General features: G+C 43.4%; 1 protein-coding gene across 1 annotated transcript in view; it reads left to right on the top strand.

The window, feature by feature from the left end:
• The window catches only part of LOC121001209, a 119,013-nt gene that overhangs the window by 42,326 nt on the left and 57,881 nt on the right, over positions 1–18,806 (top strand). Inside the window, exons 8-9 of the mRNA XM_040432174.1 lie at positions 13,390–13,429; positions 16,705–16,738. Of these exons, the coding sequence (XP_040288108.1) occupies positions 13,390–13,429; positions 16,705–16,738 (74 nt within the window). The remainder of the gene's footprint in view (positions 1–13,389; positions 13,430–16,704; positions 16,739–18,806) is intronic.

Genomic DNA, 18,806 nt, shown 5'->3' on the forward strand with positions numbered 1-18,806 from the left:
CGAGGCCCCTTCAGCCCAGGATGTGGCCAATGCCCTGGTGGAGTGGGCTCTCAACAAGGGTGGAGGTGTTAGCCCTTCCGGTTCATAGGCTAGGACAATGCAGGCCTTGATCTATCTTGAGATGGAAGTCTTGCTAGCTGCCTGTCCACGATGCAGACCCAGATATTGTACAAGTAGCTGGTTTGATTTCCTTAGATCTTTCGTGGCCTCCATATATTGTAGGACGCATCTCCTAACGTCTAGGTTATGAAATAATTTTTCCATCTCCGAGGACGCAGATGGTCCCTTATCTAGTCCTGCTTGAAGGAAGTCCAGGATTAGCGCCACCTGAAGTTCTCCAGAAGGGTCATATTTGCCGCCACTAAACCTCAGAAAGGCTTCCCAGGCTCTCAGATATATTCTTGATGTAACAGATTTTCTACTTTGCAAAAGGGTGGATATTACTGCCTCTGAAAAACCTTTCCTTCTTAGTATACTCCTTTCAGCCTCCAGGCTGTTAAGTGAAGCTGGGTGACTCTGGGATGAACAACTGGGCCCTGAGACAATGGATCCGGTTGGGGAGGGAGGATCCAAAAGTCTTCCCCTGCAAGGTTCTTTAGGACTGGGAACCACGATCTTCTGGGCCAGAACGGAGTTATCAGTATGATCTGGGCATTTTCCTCCATGATCTTGGCTAATACCCTTTGTATCAGGGGAAAGGCATAGAGTAGTTGTTGGGGCCAACGTGTTGACAAGGCGTCCACACAAGGGGCAATCTAGGACTGAGAGGGAGAAAAAATCCCTGACCTGTGTGTTTTTCCTTGTGCCAAACAGGTCGACACTTGGAGTGCCCCATCTGGAACAGATTTGTTTGAAGACCTGTTTGTTCAGAGTCCATTCTCCTGCCCTTAGTCGGTCTCTGCTGAGGAAGTCCGCCACTTGATTTTCTTTTCCCCTCACATGGGTTGCGGATAGAGACGGTAGATTTTTCTCTGCCCATCTTAGGATTTTCCCTGTCACCAAGGAAAGGGAGCGACTCCTTGTTTCCTATCCCCCCCCCCCCCCCTCCGGCTTGTTCAAGTAGGTCACAGTCGTTGAATTGTCTGATAGGATCTTTATATTCTTCAGGAGGATGAAAGGGGCAAAGGCTTTTAGGGCTTCCCATACTGCGGTCAGCTCTCTCAAATTTGACGAAGGCTTGTCGTAGGTGAGATTCCCTCAGACCCTGCTGCAACCGTTTTCCCATGTGGGCTCCCCACCCATGTTGGCTGGCATCCGTAGTGATGACTACTTGATTCGTTGGTTTCCAGACCACGCCTCGGGAAAGATTTGTTCGACTCATCCACCAAGATAAGGATGTCTTTACACGAGATGGGATTTTTATTCTTTTGTTTAAGGAAGTTTGTTTTTTGTCCCAGCTCTCCAAAAGAAAGGACTGGAGCTCTCTTGTATGGTGCTGGGCCCATTTTACCGACGGAATTGTTGAAGTCATAAGACCCAGGATTGTCATTATTTTCCGGTGAAAGGGACGCTTCTGTCTCCGGAAATTCTCGATGCTGGAAATCAAGGTGTCCTGTTTTTGCTCTGGAAGGAAGGAAGACATCAGCATTGAGTCCAGCAGAACTCCCAAAAATGTCATTCTTTTTGAGGGAAGCAGACATGATTTTTCTTTGTTGATTATCCATCCTAGGTTGGTCAGGGTCTTCTGTATAATCTGAAGATGACAAAACAAGAGGTCTTCCGATGGAGCCGCAATCAAAAAATCGTCCAAGTATGGGATCAATAGGATCCCTGCCAGATGAAAATGTTTTCCACTTCCGTCATGACCTTCGTGATTAGTCTTGGTGCTGAACTGAGGCCAAATGGAAGAACATGGAACTGGTAGTGACATAGGGATCCTTTGAACCATACTGCCGTCCTCAAAAACTTCTGGTCTTTCCCTCGGATTGGAACATGGTGGTAGGTGTCTGCCAGGTCTAATGTTACCATGAAACAGTCTTTCTGAAGGAGGTTGGTCACGGATTTTATTGACTCCATCTTGAACCTTTTGTACACTATGTACTTGTTTAGGGCTTTCAAATTTATAATTGCTCTGAAGGAGCCGTTCGTTTTTTTTTTTTTACCAGAAAAATCGGTGAATAAAACCCTTCCTTTCATTCTTCCACTGGTACAGGAACGATGGCCCTTTTCTCCAGCAGGAGCGATATCTGTAGGTCCATTGCCTTTTTGGTTCTCCGCTTTTAGTTTTTATGTTTTCCATATATCGGTCTGGGGGATAAAGATTAAACTCCAGACTGAATCCATTTTCTATCCCCTCTAGTACCCAGGGGCAAGCTTGAATATTCTCCCAGGCAGAGTGGAAAAACCTGAGTCTTCCCCCTACGGCCCCTCTGGCGTCATTGGGAGGATGTGCGCGTGGACTTGTCAGGGTTAAACAAGAACCCTTTCCCTCTGGTAAACTGCCAAGATTGTCCTGAGTTCTTCTTTTTTTTGGTCAAAATTACCACGTTTCTGGGGCCGAAAGTAACGTCTTTTGTAAAAAAAAAACTTTGATTCATTGGGAAAGCCCCTATCCGAGGCTTTTTCCAAGATGTCATCCAGAGCCGTGCCAAAAACTCTGTCTCCTTCACACGGTAGAGAACAAAGTTTATTTTTCGACGCTGTATCACCTGACCAGGTATGCAACCAAATAACTCTCCGTGAAGCGTTTGATAGGGCGGCTGTTCTGGCAGATAGTTTTACTATATCTGCTGAAGCGTCGGCGGTAAAATTGGCAGCCTGCTTCAGTATAGGGATTGAAGCAAGGAAGTCTTCTCTAGGCGTACCGGATTCAATATGCTCCTCTAATTGTCCCAACCACAGAGACAGGGTTCTGGCGGTGTAGGTTGCTGAAATACCTGGTATCAATACAGCGGTGGAGGATTCCCATGTCTTTAGGAGACTTTCAATTTTTTTATCCATGGGATCCTTAAGAAGTCCCAGGTCTTCAAAGGGTAGAGCAGATTTTTTTTATTTTTTTTATTTTTTTTATTTTTTTTATTTTTATTCTTGCCACGGGGGCATCCACCTTTAGGCGTCTTATCCCAAGTGGCCGAGTCCTCTTCCCCAAATGGATATTTTCTCTTGAATATTTTAGAGGCGGATTGTCTCTTTTTCAGGGTCTTTCCATTCGTTTTGGATTAAGGACTTAATATTAGCGTGGACAGGAAAAACACATTTTGTTCTTGTCTCCTAGAGCTGCAAACATCTGATCTTGTACAGATAGTGGCTCTTTCGCTTCTTCCAGATTAATGGTAGCTCTGATATTTTTTAACAAGGATTCTGTCTCTTCTACAGAACACAGGGGTCGACCATAGGTGTCTTCCGAAATATCAGTCTGGGCCAGATGAAATTTCTCCATCAAGATCAGAATCTTGCTCCATAATGGGGGTGCTAGAAGTAGAAGGTCTGGGCTGTATGGCAGATAGCTTTGCTTCTACCGCTGACCCTACTTCTTTAATCATATTTCTCAGAGTCTCCACCAAGGAAGGGGTTTCTTCTGAGACCACTTTGTCGCAGCATTTTTGGCATAAAGACTTTTTGAGAGCCAGAAAGCGTTTTTTTGCACATAGCACATTTTCTTCTGATGGATAGTTCCTTTTTAGAAGGTTCTCTCCCCTAGGAGACACAAACAGCAAGAATGTATTATTTATTTATCTCCCTTTATTTTATTTTTTATTTTTATTTTTGGGAACCACCACCAGAAGAAAACCGGGTGCAAGTACATATAAGTGCTTTGACAAACGAGCACCCCTCATACATGGAATAGGGAGGAGGCTTACCGGGCTAGAAGGCCTGGAGGAATCTGTGGGCTTTTTGGGGGAGTCGCCTTCGGCTTGCATTGTTGGTTCGCCCGTGAAGCGCTTTAGGAGCTGCAGGACGCCGACAGCCCGCACTTCCGCCTTATGATCGAACGCCGGCCCCTTCTGATGACTCGATCATCCGCGTCACAGAGGCGAGCGCATCAGCTATGGGAGGCATATGGGGGCGTTCCCAGGCCCAGGAACGCCCCCTCAAGCCGCACAGACGCCGGTTCCCAAGAACGCGGAGAACAGTCCGGGGGTGGCCAGCGCAGCTGGCGTTTCACCAAGGGAAGGACGGACCAAACCGCCGGGTCCCGCGATCCTCTCCCCTGCGACGGCCCTCCAGCAGCGCCGGGACAACAAACCTAAAGGCCGCGCGGAAATAATGCTGGTGCTCGAGATCCCGACCTTCTGAGGGACAGGAAACAACTGACAAGGTAAGAGGGAGGGGGCCCTTTATTGGCTGGGCTCGAAAGCTGTTTCCTGTCCCTGAAGAAGGCGGGGTAATCCTCCACGTAGTGCCGTTGTGGAGGCGTCAGGAAAATATTTTTAATAGCTTTGCTTTCTCCTTTGCTCTCTGCAACTCCCTCCTCATTACTCTGTAAAGGGCCGGCACCTTCAGATTTATACTTTTTACCATTTATGATTGAAGAACATTTTAGGGTTAGTTTTGCTCTTTTTGGCTGTTTTTATTAGTTTTTTTTACATATTCAATTTTTTTCCTTTTATAGTTTTTCAGTGCTTCCTCGCTACTCCCCTGTTTGTGATTGAAATGCTTTCTTTTTGTCATTTATTGCTTGCTTTACAGTTCTATGTATTTCTTGTTCCTTAACCTTTTATTTCCATAAGGTATGTACCTCTCAATAAGATTTTAGGATGCTTTTAAAAATATCCCATTTTGTGGCTGTATTTTTATTTTTGAGGAGTTTGTCCCAGGTAGGGTACTTTCACACTAGCGTTATTCTTTTATTATTCGTCCTAGGGGCTCAATACCGGAAAATAACTTATCAGTTTTATCCTAATGCATTCTGAATGGAGAGAAATCCGTTCAAGATGTCTTCAGTTCAGTCTTTTTGACTTTTCAGGACTGAGATAATACCGCAGCATGCTGCAGTTTTATCTCCGTCCAAAACTCCGGAACACTTTCCCATTGACATGCATTAATGCCAGATCCGTCCCCGAGTGCTCCTGCAAAACGGATCCGGCATTGCAGTCTGCGCATGCTCAGACCGCAAAAAATTTGAAAAAATAAAATAAATGCCGTATCCATTTTTCCGGATGACACCAGAGAGACGGATACGGCATTTCAATGTATTTGGCATATAGATCCTGATCCGACTGACAAATGGCATCAGTTTGCATGCGTTTTGACTGATCCGGCAGGCAGTACTCTGCTGGCCTATGTCCTCTCTTAGTTGGCTAAATGTAGTTTTTTGAAGTTTGGTATTTTTTGTTCCTCCCTGAAGAAACGCTCTTTTTTTAAATGACCATTGGAAGGTTATTACTTTTCCTAGGTGTCCCCGATCCTGCACATCTGTTGTCAGGTCTATTGGTTAATACGAAGTCCAGTATGGCCGTCCCTCTAGTCGGGTCTTGAACCAGTTGGGAAAGGTAATTGTCTTTGGTTATTGCCAAGAACCTGTTTCATTTATGAGATATATAGGTTTCAGTTTCCAAGTCTATATCTTGGTAGTTTAAGTCCGCCATAATAACTACCTCATTATGATCTGCCGACTCGTCTTATCTCATTTTGTAGCAGATTTTCTGTGGACTCTGGTAGATTAGGTGGTTTATTATAAACTCCTATTAGTAATTTATTATTGTTTTTGCCTCCATGTATTTCTACCCACAGTGACTCCACATGTTCATGTCCCTCACTTATATCTTCTCGGACTGTGGGCTTTAGACAGGACTTTACATAAAGGCAGACCCCTCCCCCTCTCCGTTTTTAGTGATCCTTTCTAAACTGACTGTTACCCTGTACATTAACTGTCCAGTCATAGCCATCATCCAGCCATGTCTGTTATTCCCACTATGTCATAGTCCTCCTCACACATCACTAATTCAAGTTCACGAGTTTCATTAGTCAGTATTTTGGCATTAGTATACATACAATTTAAGAGGTTTATGCATAATTTTTACCCTACACCTTTCCTTCTGAACTGTTCTAGTCCCTCCTTCCATTCCTCCTCCAGTTCCATTACCTCGCTCCCGGTCTCTATCTGCACTATCTTCCCATCCTGTAACGTAATTACCCTCTCCCCCCAGTCCCTAGTTTAAACACTCATCCGACCTTCTAGCGATCTTCTCCCCCAACACAGTTGCCCCTTCCCCACTGAGATGCAACCCATCCCTATGATAGCCTGTAGCCAACAGAGAAGTTGGCCCAGTTCTCAAGGAACCCAAACCCCTCCTTCATACACCAGTTCTTGAGCCACTTGTTAAACTCTCTAATCTCCTACTGCCTTTCTTGTGTGGCTCGTGGTACAGGTAGTATTTCGGAAAACACTACCTTTTGAAATCCTTGCCCTAAACTTGTGACCTAAATCCCTAAAATCATTTTTAAGGACGCTCCACCTACCACTAACTTTGTCATTGGTTCCGATATGGACCATGACTGCTGGATCTTCTTCAGCCCCTCCCAGTAACCTAATAACCTGATCTGCGATGTGTCGAACTCTAGCGCCAGGAATACAGCACACTGTTTGATGATCCCGGTCTTTGTGACCGATCGCCCTATCTGTACCCCTAAGTCTCCCACTACCAGCACCTGTCTGGCCTGCCCTGATCTCCTGGTCCCCTGCTTACTGGAGCTGACATTCCCCTGACTGGCAGAGGAAGTGTCAGGCTGCAGCAGTGCTCTCCCTGAACTGATCTCCCCATCATCTGCCAACCTTGCAAACTTGTTGGGGTATGTCAGATCAGGGCTAGCCTCCCTGGCACTCTTCCCTTTACCCCGCTTTCTAACTGTTATCCAGCTAGCTACCTTACTTTCCTGAGCCTCCTCGCTACCACCACCCCCCTCCACATCTACCCCATAGAGTGCTTACTTAGTGAGCACCTAACTCTTTTTTTCCAAATTGTCAACTATGTGCGATTCCAAACAGGCAATTTGCTCACATTTTGAACAATGATATGCACCCACCCTCAAACGGCTCTTCCAGGAATGCATACATTAGACAAGATGTGCACTGAAATGCACTGTCAATAATGAAACGCATACTAAATGGGGATTAAGCAAGAAAAAATACAATACAGTGCAGTGATAAGAATCTAACTCACTGTAGTCCTCTCCTAAAGTCCCTGAATCTAAAGTCACAGACTTAATACAAACACACACTTGAACTCAAACACGCGAATGCTCACAAACTCATGTTTTGTCTGCTTGTATAAGTGCAGCTCTCAAACCAGACAGCTTTTTTTCCTCTGGATTCAAAATAGTACCAATAAGTGTCACCTTAAAGAGGACCTTTCACTTTTAAAAACTATGTGAACTAAGTATGCTGCCATGTAGAGCGGCGCCCGGGGATCTCACTGCACTTACTATTATCCCCGGGCGTCTCCTTCTCCTAGGCTGCAGCGCTGGCCAATCGCAGCGCACAGCTCACAGCCTGGGAGTTTTTTTTCTCCCAGGCTGTGAGCTGTGCGCTGCGATTGGCCAGCGCTGCAGCCTCGGAGAAGGAGACGCCCACAGGACAAGGGAAGACACCGCCTACTATAACTTACAGAGCAAAGGTACCGGAGGGCATAACGGGAGAACGCAGCGGCGCCCGGGGATAATAGTAAGTGCAGTGAGATCCCTGGGCGCCGCTCTATATGTCAGCATACTTAGTTCACATAGTTTTTACGAGTGAAAGGTCCTCTTTATCCTATAGTTTCCAAAATGGGGTAACTTTTTTGGAGTTTCAACTCTAGGGGTGTACCATGGCGCTCCTTTCCTTCTGCGCCCTGCCATGTGCCTGTTAAGCAGTTAAACGACCACATATGCGGTGTTTCTGTGAACTGCAGAATCAGGGTAATATATTTTTATTTGGCTGTTAACCCTTCATGTGTTACAGGAAAAAATTTATTAAAATAGAAAATCTGCCAACAAAACTGAAATGTAAAAATTTAATCTCCTTTTTTCTTTAATTCTTGTGGAACAGCTAAATGGTTAATGAAGTTTGTAATTCAGTTTTGAATAACTTGAGGGGTGTAGTTTTTTACAATGGGGTCATTTTTGGGTGGTTTCCTCTATGTAAGCCGGACAAAGTTACTTAGAATTGTAGTGGTCCTTAAAGTGGTTTCCAAAATTTGCTTTAAAAATGAAAAAATTTGCTTCTAAAATTCGAAGCTTTATAAGATCCTAAAAAATTTAAATTACATTTACAAAACGCTGCAAACATGAGTGGACATATGGAAAATGTTTTACTTAGGGCTGCAACGATTCATCGATGTAATCGATGCAAAAAAAATCCTCAATGCAGTTTCCCTGCATCTAAGATTCATTTAAATCACGTGACCACAGAGCGTGAGTGAAGAGAAACCTTTTACCTCTCCATGGCCTCCCGTCCGCACCGCGCTGCCAGGGCCTTAACCCCTGAATGACCTATGACGTACCGGTACTACATGGTTCCCGAGTCCTTAGGGACCCATGACGTACCGGTACGTCATGTATAGTTCCAATTGCCGCCGCCCGGCAGGCGGTGATAGGAACCCGGTGCCTGCTCAAATCATTGACCCCCCCCAGTGTCGGCGATCACCGCAAATCGCAGGTCAATTCAGACCTGCGGTTTGCGGCTTTTACCTGGTGCGGCGGCGGTGGTGCCATTGGGTCCCCATGGGGCTGTAGGGGGGACCCGATGGCATGGAAGGCAGCGCGATGCCTTCCGGTGACGAGCCTGTGAGATCCAGCCCCCTGGATCTCACAGGCCGGGGAAGCTGTATGAGTAATACACACAGTATTACTCATACAGCCAATGCTTTCCAATACAGAAGTATTGGAATGCATTGTAAAGGATTAGACCCCCAAAAGTTCAAGTCCCAAAGTGGGACAAAAAATAAAGTGAAAAAAATAGTTGAAAAAATAGTTTCCCTCCCAAAAAATTTAAAGTTTCAAGTAAAAATAAACAAAAACTTCATTTTCCCCAAATAAAGTAAAAAATAGGGGTAGGGGGGAAAAAAGTATACATAATAGGTATTGCCGCGTCCGTATCGACCGGCTCTATATACATATCACATGATCTAACCCCTCAGATGAACACAGTAAAAAATAAAAACTGTGCTAAATAAACCTTACATCACAAAAAGGCGTTTGCCCACCAAAATAGTACCAATCTAACCGTCACCTCATCCCGCAACACCTGAGACAATCGCCCAAAAAATAAAAAAACTATGGCTCAGAATATGGAGACACTAAAACATGATTATTTTTTTTTGTTTCAAAAATGATAGTGTAAAACTTGAATAAATAAAGTATACATATAAGGTATCGCCGCGTCCGTATCAACCGGCTCTATAAAAATATCACATGACCTAACCCCTCAGATGAACACCGTAAAAAAAAATTAAAATAAGAACTGTGCTAAATAAACAGTTTTTTTTGTCACCTTACATCACAAAAAGTGTAATAGCAAGCGATCAAAAAGTCACGCACCCCAAAATTAGTGCCAATAAAACAGTCATCTCATCCCGCAAAAATCATACCCTACCCAAGGCAATCGCCCAAAAACTGAAAAAATTATGGCTCTCGGACTATGGAAACACTAAAACATGATTCTTTTTTTGCTTAAAAAATGAAATCATTGTGTAAAATTTACATTAAAAAAAAATAAGTATACATATTGGATATCGCGGCATCCGTGACAACCTGGTCTATAAAAATATCACATGATCTAACCTGTCAGATCAATGTTGTAAATAACAAAAAATAGAAACGGTGCCAAAGCAGCTATTTCTTGCTATCTTGCCTCACAAAAAGTGTAATCTAGAGCAACCAAAAATCATCTGTACCCTAAACTAGTACCAACAATACTGCCACCCTATCCCGTAGTTTCTAAAATGCCTAGTGCATGCCTGGAAGTGGGAAGAGGATGCGGTCCGTCTCCTGCGGACTCCATGTCAGCGCACTGCCAGGAAAGGTAATTATAAGTTAGCAGGGGCCCGAATCTGCCGGAGGGAAGGGGCTTTGGGGGCACCTTTGATTTGAAGGGGCTGATGGCGCTGGGGGACATGGACAGAAATGGTATAGAAGGGCTGATGGCGCTGGGGGACATGGCATGGAGGGGCTGATCTGATTGCACTTGGGTAATGGGGGACATGGTGGATGGCATGGAGGCACTGGGGGAGGGGGCAGATGGCATAGAGGCACTGGGGGAGGGGGACATGGCAATAGAGGGGCTGATGGCACTAGGGGAGTGGGGGACATGGCATGGAGGGGCTGATTTGATGGCATTGTGGGATATCACATGGCAGTGGGGGACATGGCAATGGAGGAGCTGAAGGCACTGGGGGGGGAAGCTGATGGCACTGGGGGAAAGTGGAGCTGATGGCACTGGGGGGAACTGATGCACTTGGGCTGATCGCACAGGGGGGAACAAAGGGTGTTGGGGACTGATGGCAGGGGGTCTGAGTTTTTATAAAGTAAAACAGTTTAATTTCTTTTTTTTATTAGAGTACTCGATTAATCGATAAAATACTCGACTGCTAAAATAATCGTTTGCTGCAGCCCTAGTTTATCAGCATAAAATCACTTTTGTGTTAAAAATTTTGCATCACCATATACTAAAGTCCTTAACCTTTTTATATTTTTTCACCAATGTAGCTGTGTGGGGGCTTGTTTTTTTGCTGTAGTTTTTATTGGTATCATTTTGGGATACATTAGACTTTTTGTTCACTTTTTTTTTTTTTTGGATGGGGTGAGGTGACAAAAACAGCAATTCCGTCATTGTTTTTACCTTTTTAAATGTATTTTTTATTTTTATTCTAGATAAATGCCTTTACTTGCGGGGTAACCCTCACTGATGCTGCCACCCTGCCTGTTTTTTTTTTTTTTTTTTAAATGACTCCTATGCCCGCTGTGCCCCCCCCTCTAATTTTCCCGCTCAGTATGTTAATACTGAGCATCGGTACAGGGAGGAGGAGACGCCAAGGTTTCTCAATGGGCGTCTCCTTCTCCCTGGCTGTGCTGCGGTCTAATCACAGTGGAGAGCGTCAGAGCCAGGGAGAAGGAGCCATATTTAAAAAAAAAAAAAAAAAAAAAAAAAAAAAAAAACAGGCAGGGTGGCAGCATCAGCAAGTAAAGGTATTTATCTAGAATAATAAAAATAAAAAACATGAAAGGTCTGCTTTAACCCCTAGGATACCGGAGGTTTTTTCGTTTTTGTGTAGGTTTTTTATGTCTAAATAGTGTAAAAATAAGTTTTTACTTTGATAAAAAAAAAAAGTTTTTACATCACCATATTCTGACCCCCATAACTTTTTTTTTTTTTTTTATACTTGCGTCTTAGGCCTCTTTCACACTTGCGTTGTCCGGATCCGGCGTGTACTCCACTTGCCGGAATTACACGCCGGATCCGGAAAAACGCAAGTGTACTGAAAGCATTTGAAGACGGAACCGTCTTCCAAATGCGTTCAGTGTTACTATGGCACCCAGGACGCTATTAAAGTCCTGGTTGCCATAGTAGGAGCGGGGAGCGGGGGAGCGGTATACTTACAGTCCGTGCGGCTCCCGGGGCGCTCCAGAGTGACGTCAGAGCGCCCCATGCGCATGGATGACGTGATCCATGCGATCACATGATCCATGCGTGTGGGGCGCCCTGACGTCACTCTGGAGCGCCCCGGGAGCCGCACGGACGGTAAGTATACAGCTCCCCCGCTCCCCGCTACACTTTACCATGGCTGCCAGGACTTTAGCGTCTTGGCAGCCATGGTAACCACTCTGAAAAAGCTAAATGTCGGCTCCGGCAATGCGCCGAAACGACGTTTAGCTTAAGGCCGGATCCGGATCAATGCCTTTCAATGGGCATTAATTCCGGATCCGGCCTTGCGGCAAGTGTTCCGGATTTTTGGCCGGAGCAAAAAGCGCAGCATGCTGCGGTATTTTCTCCGGCCAAAAAACATTCCGTTCCGGAACTGAAGACATCCTGATGCATCCTGAACGGATTTCTCTCCATTCAGAATGCATTAGGATAATCCTGATCAGGATTCTTCCGGCATAGAGCCCCGACGACGGAACTCTATGCCGGAAGACAAGAACGCAAGTGTGAAAGAGCCCTAACTGATCTGTTTAGGGGCTCATTTTTAGCAGAATTATTTGTCGTTTTTATTGATACCATTTTGGAGTGTGCTTGACTTTTTGATCATTTTTATTAAATTTTTTGGGGTAAGAGAAGCAATGGCAAAATGGGCATTTTGACCATTTTTTCCGTTACGCAATTCGCCGTTTTGTAAATTCTTTTTAAAATTTTTTTTTTTTTGTAAATTCTTTATTTAGGATTTTTCATTTTTAAAAATATTTTAATAGTATGATTTTCATATTCATGATTATATTTGTTTATTTAGGTATTATTTAATTATACAGAAAGTGGAGTGATTTAAAGGGAATCTGTCACTAGCAATTTACCAAAAATTTTTTTTCATGAATCCATGTTTAACAGAGTACCTTTTTTCCATCGGTCTTGTTCTTTTGATTGTCCGTCTTGTCATTTCTTCAAAAAATCGATTCTTATGATGTGTAAATGACGCTGTAAGGAGCCCAGAGGGGCGTTCTTCTTTCTCCACGGTGCCCAGGAACGCCCCTCTGAAGTGCCGTGCCCGCCTAAATTTGAAATCTAATAACGCCTCCAAGTTCATCTAAATCCCCTCCCAGAGGCGCGGCTAAGTGCTCAACAACGCCCCCTCCTCAGCGCCGCGCTCTGCGGCAAACACCCCGATCCTCCTCTCGCCGGCATCCCAAATCCCGCGCAGGCGCAGTGCCGACAGTCATCTTATCATAGCCCAGGAAATCGCCGGCACTGCGCATGCGCGGGCATTGGGATGCCGGCGAGAGGAGGATCGGGATGATTTTACAAACTTTGTTAACCCTTTAGGTGCTCCACAAGAATTAAAGAAAAATGGAGATGAAATTTCAAAATTTCTCTTTTTTGGCAGATTTTCCATTTTATTACATTTTGAAGAGTGGCAAGAAGTCTAAAAAGTTGCAAATGGTAGTGCACACATGGCATGCACCACTGTTGTGGCGTACAGGGCTTCATAAACGTCCTTCAGGATGTTGTTTCTGTCTTGCTGAAGGATCCTGTGTGACAACACTACCCACAGGCTGCATATAAACTTATGACAGGCCTGGGCTCTGATTAGCAGGTTCTTTACAATGGGCTGCATAAGGCTGGTTTTCAGCAATCATACAGTCAAGAATGTATAAAGTTGGAACTTCTCTCTAAAGTTCTGAATTTACAGCATTATAGATGTTTTATCTGCTCAAGTACCCGCTGGCAAGGTTATTATATACACTTGCATTGCTTTTTCAGTATAGTTAGTAAGGATGCTTTATTGATGGCTATTCTCATTTTCCCCTATCTTTTTTTCATAGGATTCAAAGAGTTGCACCTCTCGAATTGGTGTTAAAAGTGGTATGTAATTAATTTTAAATTAAAATACACTTCTTTTTGGCTTATGTGCAACTGACCTGATGGTTACTGGGTCTTTCCAAATGATTGAATTTCTTCTTAATTTTCATTAATTACTTGATGGGCCGCATGCAGGCTCAGTGGTTAGCACTGGTTTCTTGCAGCTCTGGGGTCCTAGATTCGAATCTGACCATGGACAACATCTTCCCACCCTCCGTAGACATACTGATAGGGAATTTGGATTGAGCCCCAGTGGGAACAGAGAGCGATGTCTGTAAAACATTGCAGAATATATCAGCGCTATATAAATAAGTAAAATAAATGGTGTCTTTTCTAAAGGGCACCTGTCAGCAGATTTCTACCTGTGAAACTGGCTGGCTGACCTGTTACATGTGTGCTTGTCAGCTGAAGTCATCTATGTTGGTCCGAGGTTCATATGTACCCGCATTACTAAGAAAAATGATGTTTTAATATATGCAAATGAGCCTCTAGGAGCAATGGGGGCGTTGCTGTTACACCTACTGGTGTTGCTATCTCTGAAACTGCTGCACCCTCTCCATTTTGACAAGGCGAGGCAATGGAAACAATCTGTCCCTGTCAATCAAAATGAAGCTTATTTTACCCAATCGGAGACCTATATCAGCACGGAACAGAGTGCATTTCGTTCAGTTGAAGAGTGCACATCTATGGACACGTTAACAACCACATAATTCCGTCTTTCACTAAAGGGGTTGCGGCACTAGTAGTATGTTGGTGACCTATCGGTCAGGATAAGTAAATAATATCAGATTGGCAGGGGTCTGATTCATGGCACCCCTGCCGTTCAGCTGTTTGAAGAGGCTGCGGTGCACGTGTGAGCTCTACAGCCTCTTAACTGCTTAACTGCACTCCGTCTAACTTGCTGTGGCCGTTCAGCGTAATTACATCTTCTAGTCCCTTTCGACGCTGCTACGATCTAGACTGCATGCAGTTAAAATTTGATAAGGCCGCAGCACTAGCGCCACAGCCTCTTGAAACAGCTGATCTGTTATTATAGGGATTGTCATCTCACCATTTACTAAGATGAGACACGGTCCCGACCACCAGCCAGTCTGGAAACAGAAGAGCTCTCACTGTTTCAGTAGCTACCATCGCGGTGCATGAGAGGTATGAAAACAGTGGAGCACAGCAAGCTATGCTATTTCTCTAACTCAGAAACGGCATAGCTTGCTGGGCTACACTGTCTCTAGCTCTCATGCACAGCAGTGGAAGCTACTGAGACAGTGAGCCCCGGAGAGCTCTGCTGTTTGGGCTCATGGTCAGGACGGGTCTCATCTCGCCTTAGTAACTGAGATGAGACAACCCCTTTTAATGATCTATCCTGAGGATAGGTCATCTATATATTAGCACTGCACAACACCTTTAAAATATGACGTCCAGGTCATGCACATGATCAGGTTGCAGCCCCAGTATGTTTCAGTGGAGGATACTGAATGATGTAGTTGCTAACATTGATCTCCATCTGCAGCCATTAGTCGGATGGGACAAAAAATTGGATGAGCTAGTGGGCTTAAAGGAAACTGACCTTCAAAAAAAAAAAAAAAAAAGGATATATTAGTAATGGCATGGAATTGTACATGGCAGTAATTACACCTTAATATGCTCAAACCAGGTGACAGATTCCCTTTAACTTATAAATGACAGACCGCTGAAATCAACTCGCCTGTCTTTACTTTAGGCCTCTTTCACACGACCGTATGGCTTTTTCAGTGTTTTGCGGTCCGTTTTAAACGGATCCGTTGTTCCGTTTTTTTGTTTCCGTTCCGTTTTTCCGTATGGCATATACAGTATACAGTAATTTCATAGAAAAAATTGGGCTGGGCATAACATTTTCAATAGATGGTTCAGCAAAAAACGGAACGGATACGGAAGACATACGGATGCATTTCCGTATGCATTCCGTTTTTTTTGCGGACCCATTGACTTTAATGGAGCCACGGAACGTGATTTGCGGCCAAATATAGGACATTTTCCATCTTTCAATGGAACGGAAATACGGAATGCATGCGAAGTACATTCAGTTTTTTTTTGCGGAACCATTGAAATGACCGTATACGGAACGCAAAAAACGGCCATGTGAAAGACGCTAGGGATCGACATTGAGGATTTTGACAGTTATCGGCATCTATTTTGCCGATATTCCGATAACGTATTGGGAACACAGATCGCGCTGCTCTCAGCGCTCTCTGTGTTCCCTCCGCAGCATCGGTCAGCAAAAAAAGGAACAGAGACTGAAAGAAAATACGTTGGTGTGCATGAGCCCTAAATCGGAGATCAGCAACCTTTGGTGTTCCAGCTGCTGTGAATCTACAATTCCTTTTAAATTATACCTCTGTTGTTAAGAAGAAATTTATTATTATTATATATATATATATATATATATATATATATATATATATATATATATATATATATATAATTTTTTTTTTAATGACTAAACACAACACTGCAACTTGCGGAAAACAACAACGCAAGTGTGAAAATGGCTTAAAGGGGTATTCCCATCACTGACAATGGCCCATTGTCTGATAGGTGCGGGTCCCACCTTTGGAACCCGCACCTACACCGAAGGTAACGGATGGCCCACTGTGCATGTACAGCCGCCCTCCATTTCTATGGGGCCGCCAAACATAGCTGAGCGCTGGCTCGGCTATTTCAGTCGGCTCCATAGAAATGAATGGGAGCGGTGGCCGCTCAAGTACGGTGTGCTCCTATTCACTTGTATGGGGAGAGCGCTTGGCGGCGGCCGGACCCAGGGAAATCCTAGCGATGTGCTCCCATTGTCTGTGATGGGAATACCCCTTTTAAGTCTTCTAATGTCTTAAAATATAAAGTACACACATGGTGAATATTATCTGTTTTGTGAGGTATCACTATCATAAATTACGATTTTACAAAATTAATGAATTATTCCACATTTAACGTAAATTTTAATTATTTTTTTGTATATAAATGAAGATAAGAGACCTAAATTTACCAGTAACGTGAAGTACGTGTCACAAGAAAACAGTCTTGCAATCAGTTTGATAAGTAAAAGCATTCCAAAGTTATTACCACATAATGTGACACATGTCAGATTTGCAAAATTGGGCTCTGTTTTTAAGGTGAAAACTTGCTGTGTCTTGAAGGGGTTAATGATCTCCATAACAATTTAAATAGCTGTAAGACTCAGATTTGCTAATAGAAAGTATCTGCAAGTTTTGTTTTTTTTTTCATTGCTTTTTCTTACTCTTTTTTAGATTTTTGGAAATATAATATTAGAAGGCAAGAAAAGTAAGTTGTATATTTTTTATATCCTGTTGCTTATCCATTGCTGTACATGTTACTGTACTATTCACTAAAGCTAGAAATGATTGGTACAAGTCAACAGGAAATACAGTTGCCATCCCTCTGTCTGCTGCACTTTTTCCATGACCCTGACAGTCATGTAGAAAGAAGTGCCACCAATTATTAGACATGGTGGCCGGTGCAAAAACTGCTGGATTTTTTATTTTTTTTGTTTAAATATATGGAATACATAAAAATTTAAAAACAACCTAATCAAAAAATTTTGAAAATATGTTAAAGGAATTAAAAAAATGAAAATACTTAAATATTATTTTATAATGAATATATTCACAAATACCTTTCATTACTTAGAATGGCTTGATTTGTCTAGAGAGCAATCATTAGGAAAAATAAAATGGCCGCCATCCTATCAGTACACACAAAACCTGTCCTAATCATACAGGAAGACAAGTTACTTCACCACATTGAGCCATAGTGCTGCCTCATCCTCCTCTTGGCTCTGCTTGTCAGGGAATATGATCCTGAATACAGGTGAATCTCTGTGAGAATGGAGATGATGAGGAGGGTGAGGTGTGGCTAATGAGCAGCAGCACTAGTTTACATTCTCCATTACCACAGCAACACATCACCACAGCCTGTCCTGTCCATCCTCTCTGTACTTCATGTCTCCTCATGTCTTCTTATCTGTATTTAGAATCATATTCCCTGTAGAGGAGGATGAGGCAGCTCTTTACCTCCGTTTTGTAAAGTAACTTGTCCTCATGTGTGATCAGGACAGGTTTTGTGTGAATTAATAGGACAGCAGCCATTTTGTTAACCCTGATGATTGCTCCCTAGACAAAACTAGCCATTATAAATAATGAAAGGTATTTGGGAATATATTTATAATTAAAGTAATATTTTAAGTAGCTTCATTTTCTAAGTTCCCGGAGAACCCCTTATAAACATAGTGATTTAAACTGCAGGTTTTTTTGTGACGACAGATTCCCTTTAATCTTTTGCTGATCTCTTCCATCTTCAGATGGAGACCAACTGAGAAGGTGGGACAATAATATTTTGCCATACTGCAACCAGGTGCCGCTGATGCAATTCTTGCTTGTCATAGGACACCAGGATGAAGTTGGCACAAATGCCACACATCAAAGATTTCTTTATATATTTTTGATTTTTAACTATTATATGAGAAAATTGGACCAAGAGAATGTTAAAGCGGTGCTCTAAATCAGAGCCAAATGTATTTGCTCTACTGCTCCAAATTGTCTTGGGCTACTTTCACACTTGCGGCAGAGTGATCTGGCAAGCAGTTCCGTCGCCGGAACTGCCGGCCTGATCCGGCAAAACGTATGCCAACTGATGGCATTTGTAAGACTGATCAGGATAAATGCATTGAAATGCCGGATCCGTCTTTCCGGTGTCATCCGGCAAAACGGATCCGGCATTTATTTTTTTCACCTTTTTATTCGGTCTGCGGTTAAATGCTGGATCCGGCACTAATACATTCCTATGGAATTCAGGCAAGTCTTCAGTTTTTTGGGCCGAAGATCAAACCGTAGCATGCTGCAGTTTTATCTTTTGCCTGAACCGAAGACATCCTGAACGCAATGCTCTCCATTCAGAATGCATGGTAATATAACTGATCAGTTCTTTTCCGGCATTGAGCCCTTTTGACGGAACTCGGTGCCAGAGAAGAAAAACGCTAGTGTGAAAGTACCCTTAATCCTAGGATTTTACATGCATGGAAGAAACCACACTGACACCAGGCAAGGTCAAAGCAGTTCTCCTTTATTACAGCAAGTTAAGCAGTTTTTATATAATCAGAGAGGGTGTTCCTCTACTGAGGCTCAAGCCATTGTTTCATTGGCTAAAATACAAAAACAAGAAAAGAGAACACTTGGCATCTGCGCATTGTACATTATTTTACAAACTTTGGTATGTAAACATCTAGGTGCCAGCGCCATATTGTAATGGCTTCACATAATATCATGACATCCTCAACACTGATTAAGAATGATATCCACATCTCTATCAAGAAGGAGATGAACGGATTGTCATG

This window comes from Bufo bufo, chromosome 5 (assembly GCF_905171765.1).
Source record: "Bufo bufo chromosome 5, aBufBuf1.1, whole genome shotgun sequence".
NCBI lineage: Eukaryota > Metazoa > Chordata > Amphibia > Anura > Bufonidae > Bufo > Bufo bufo.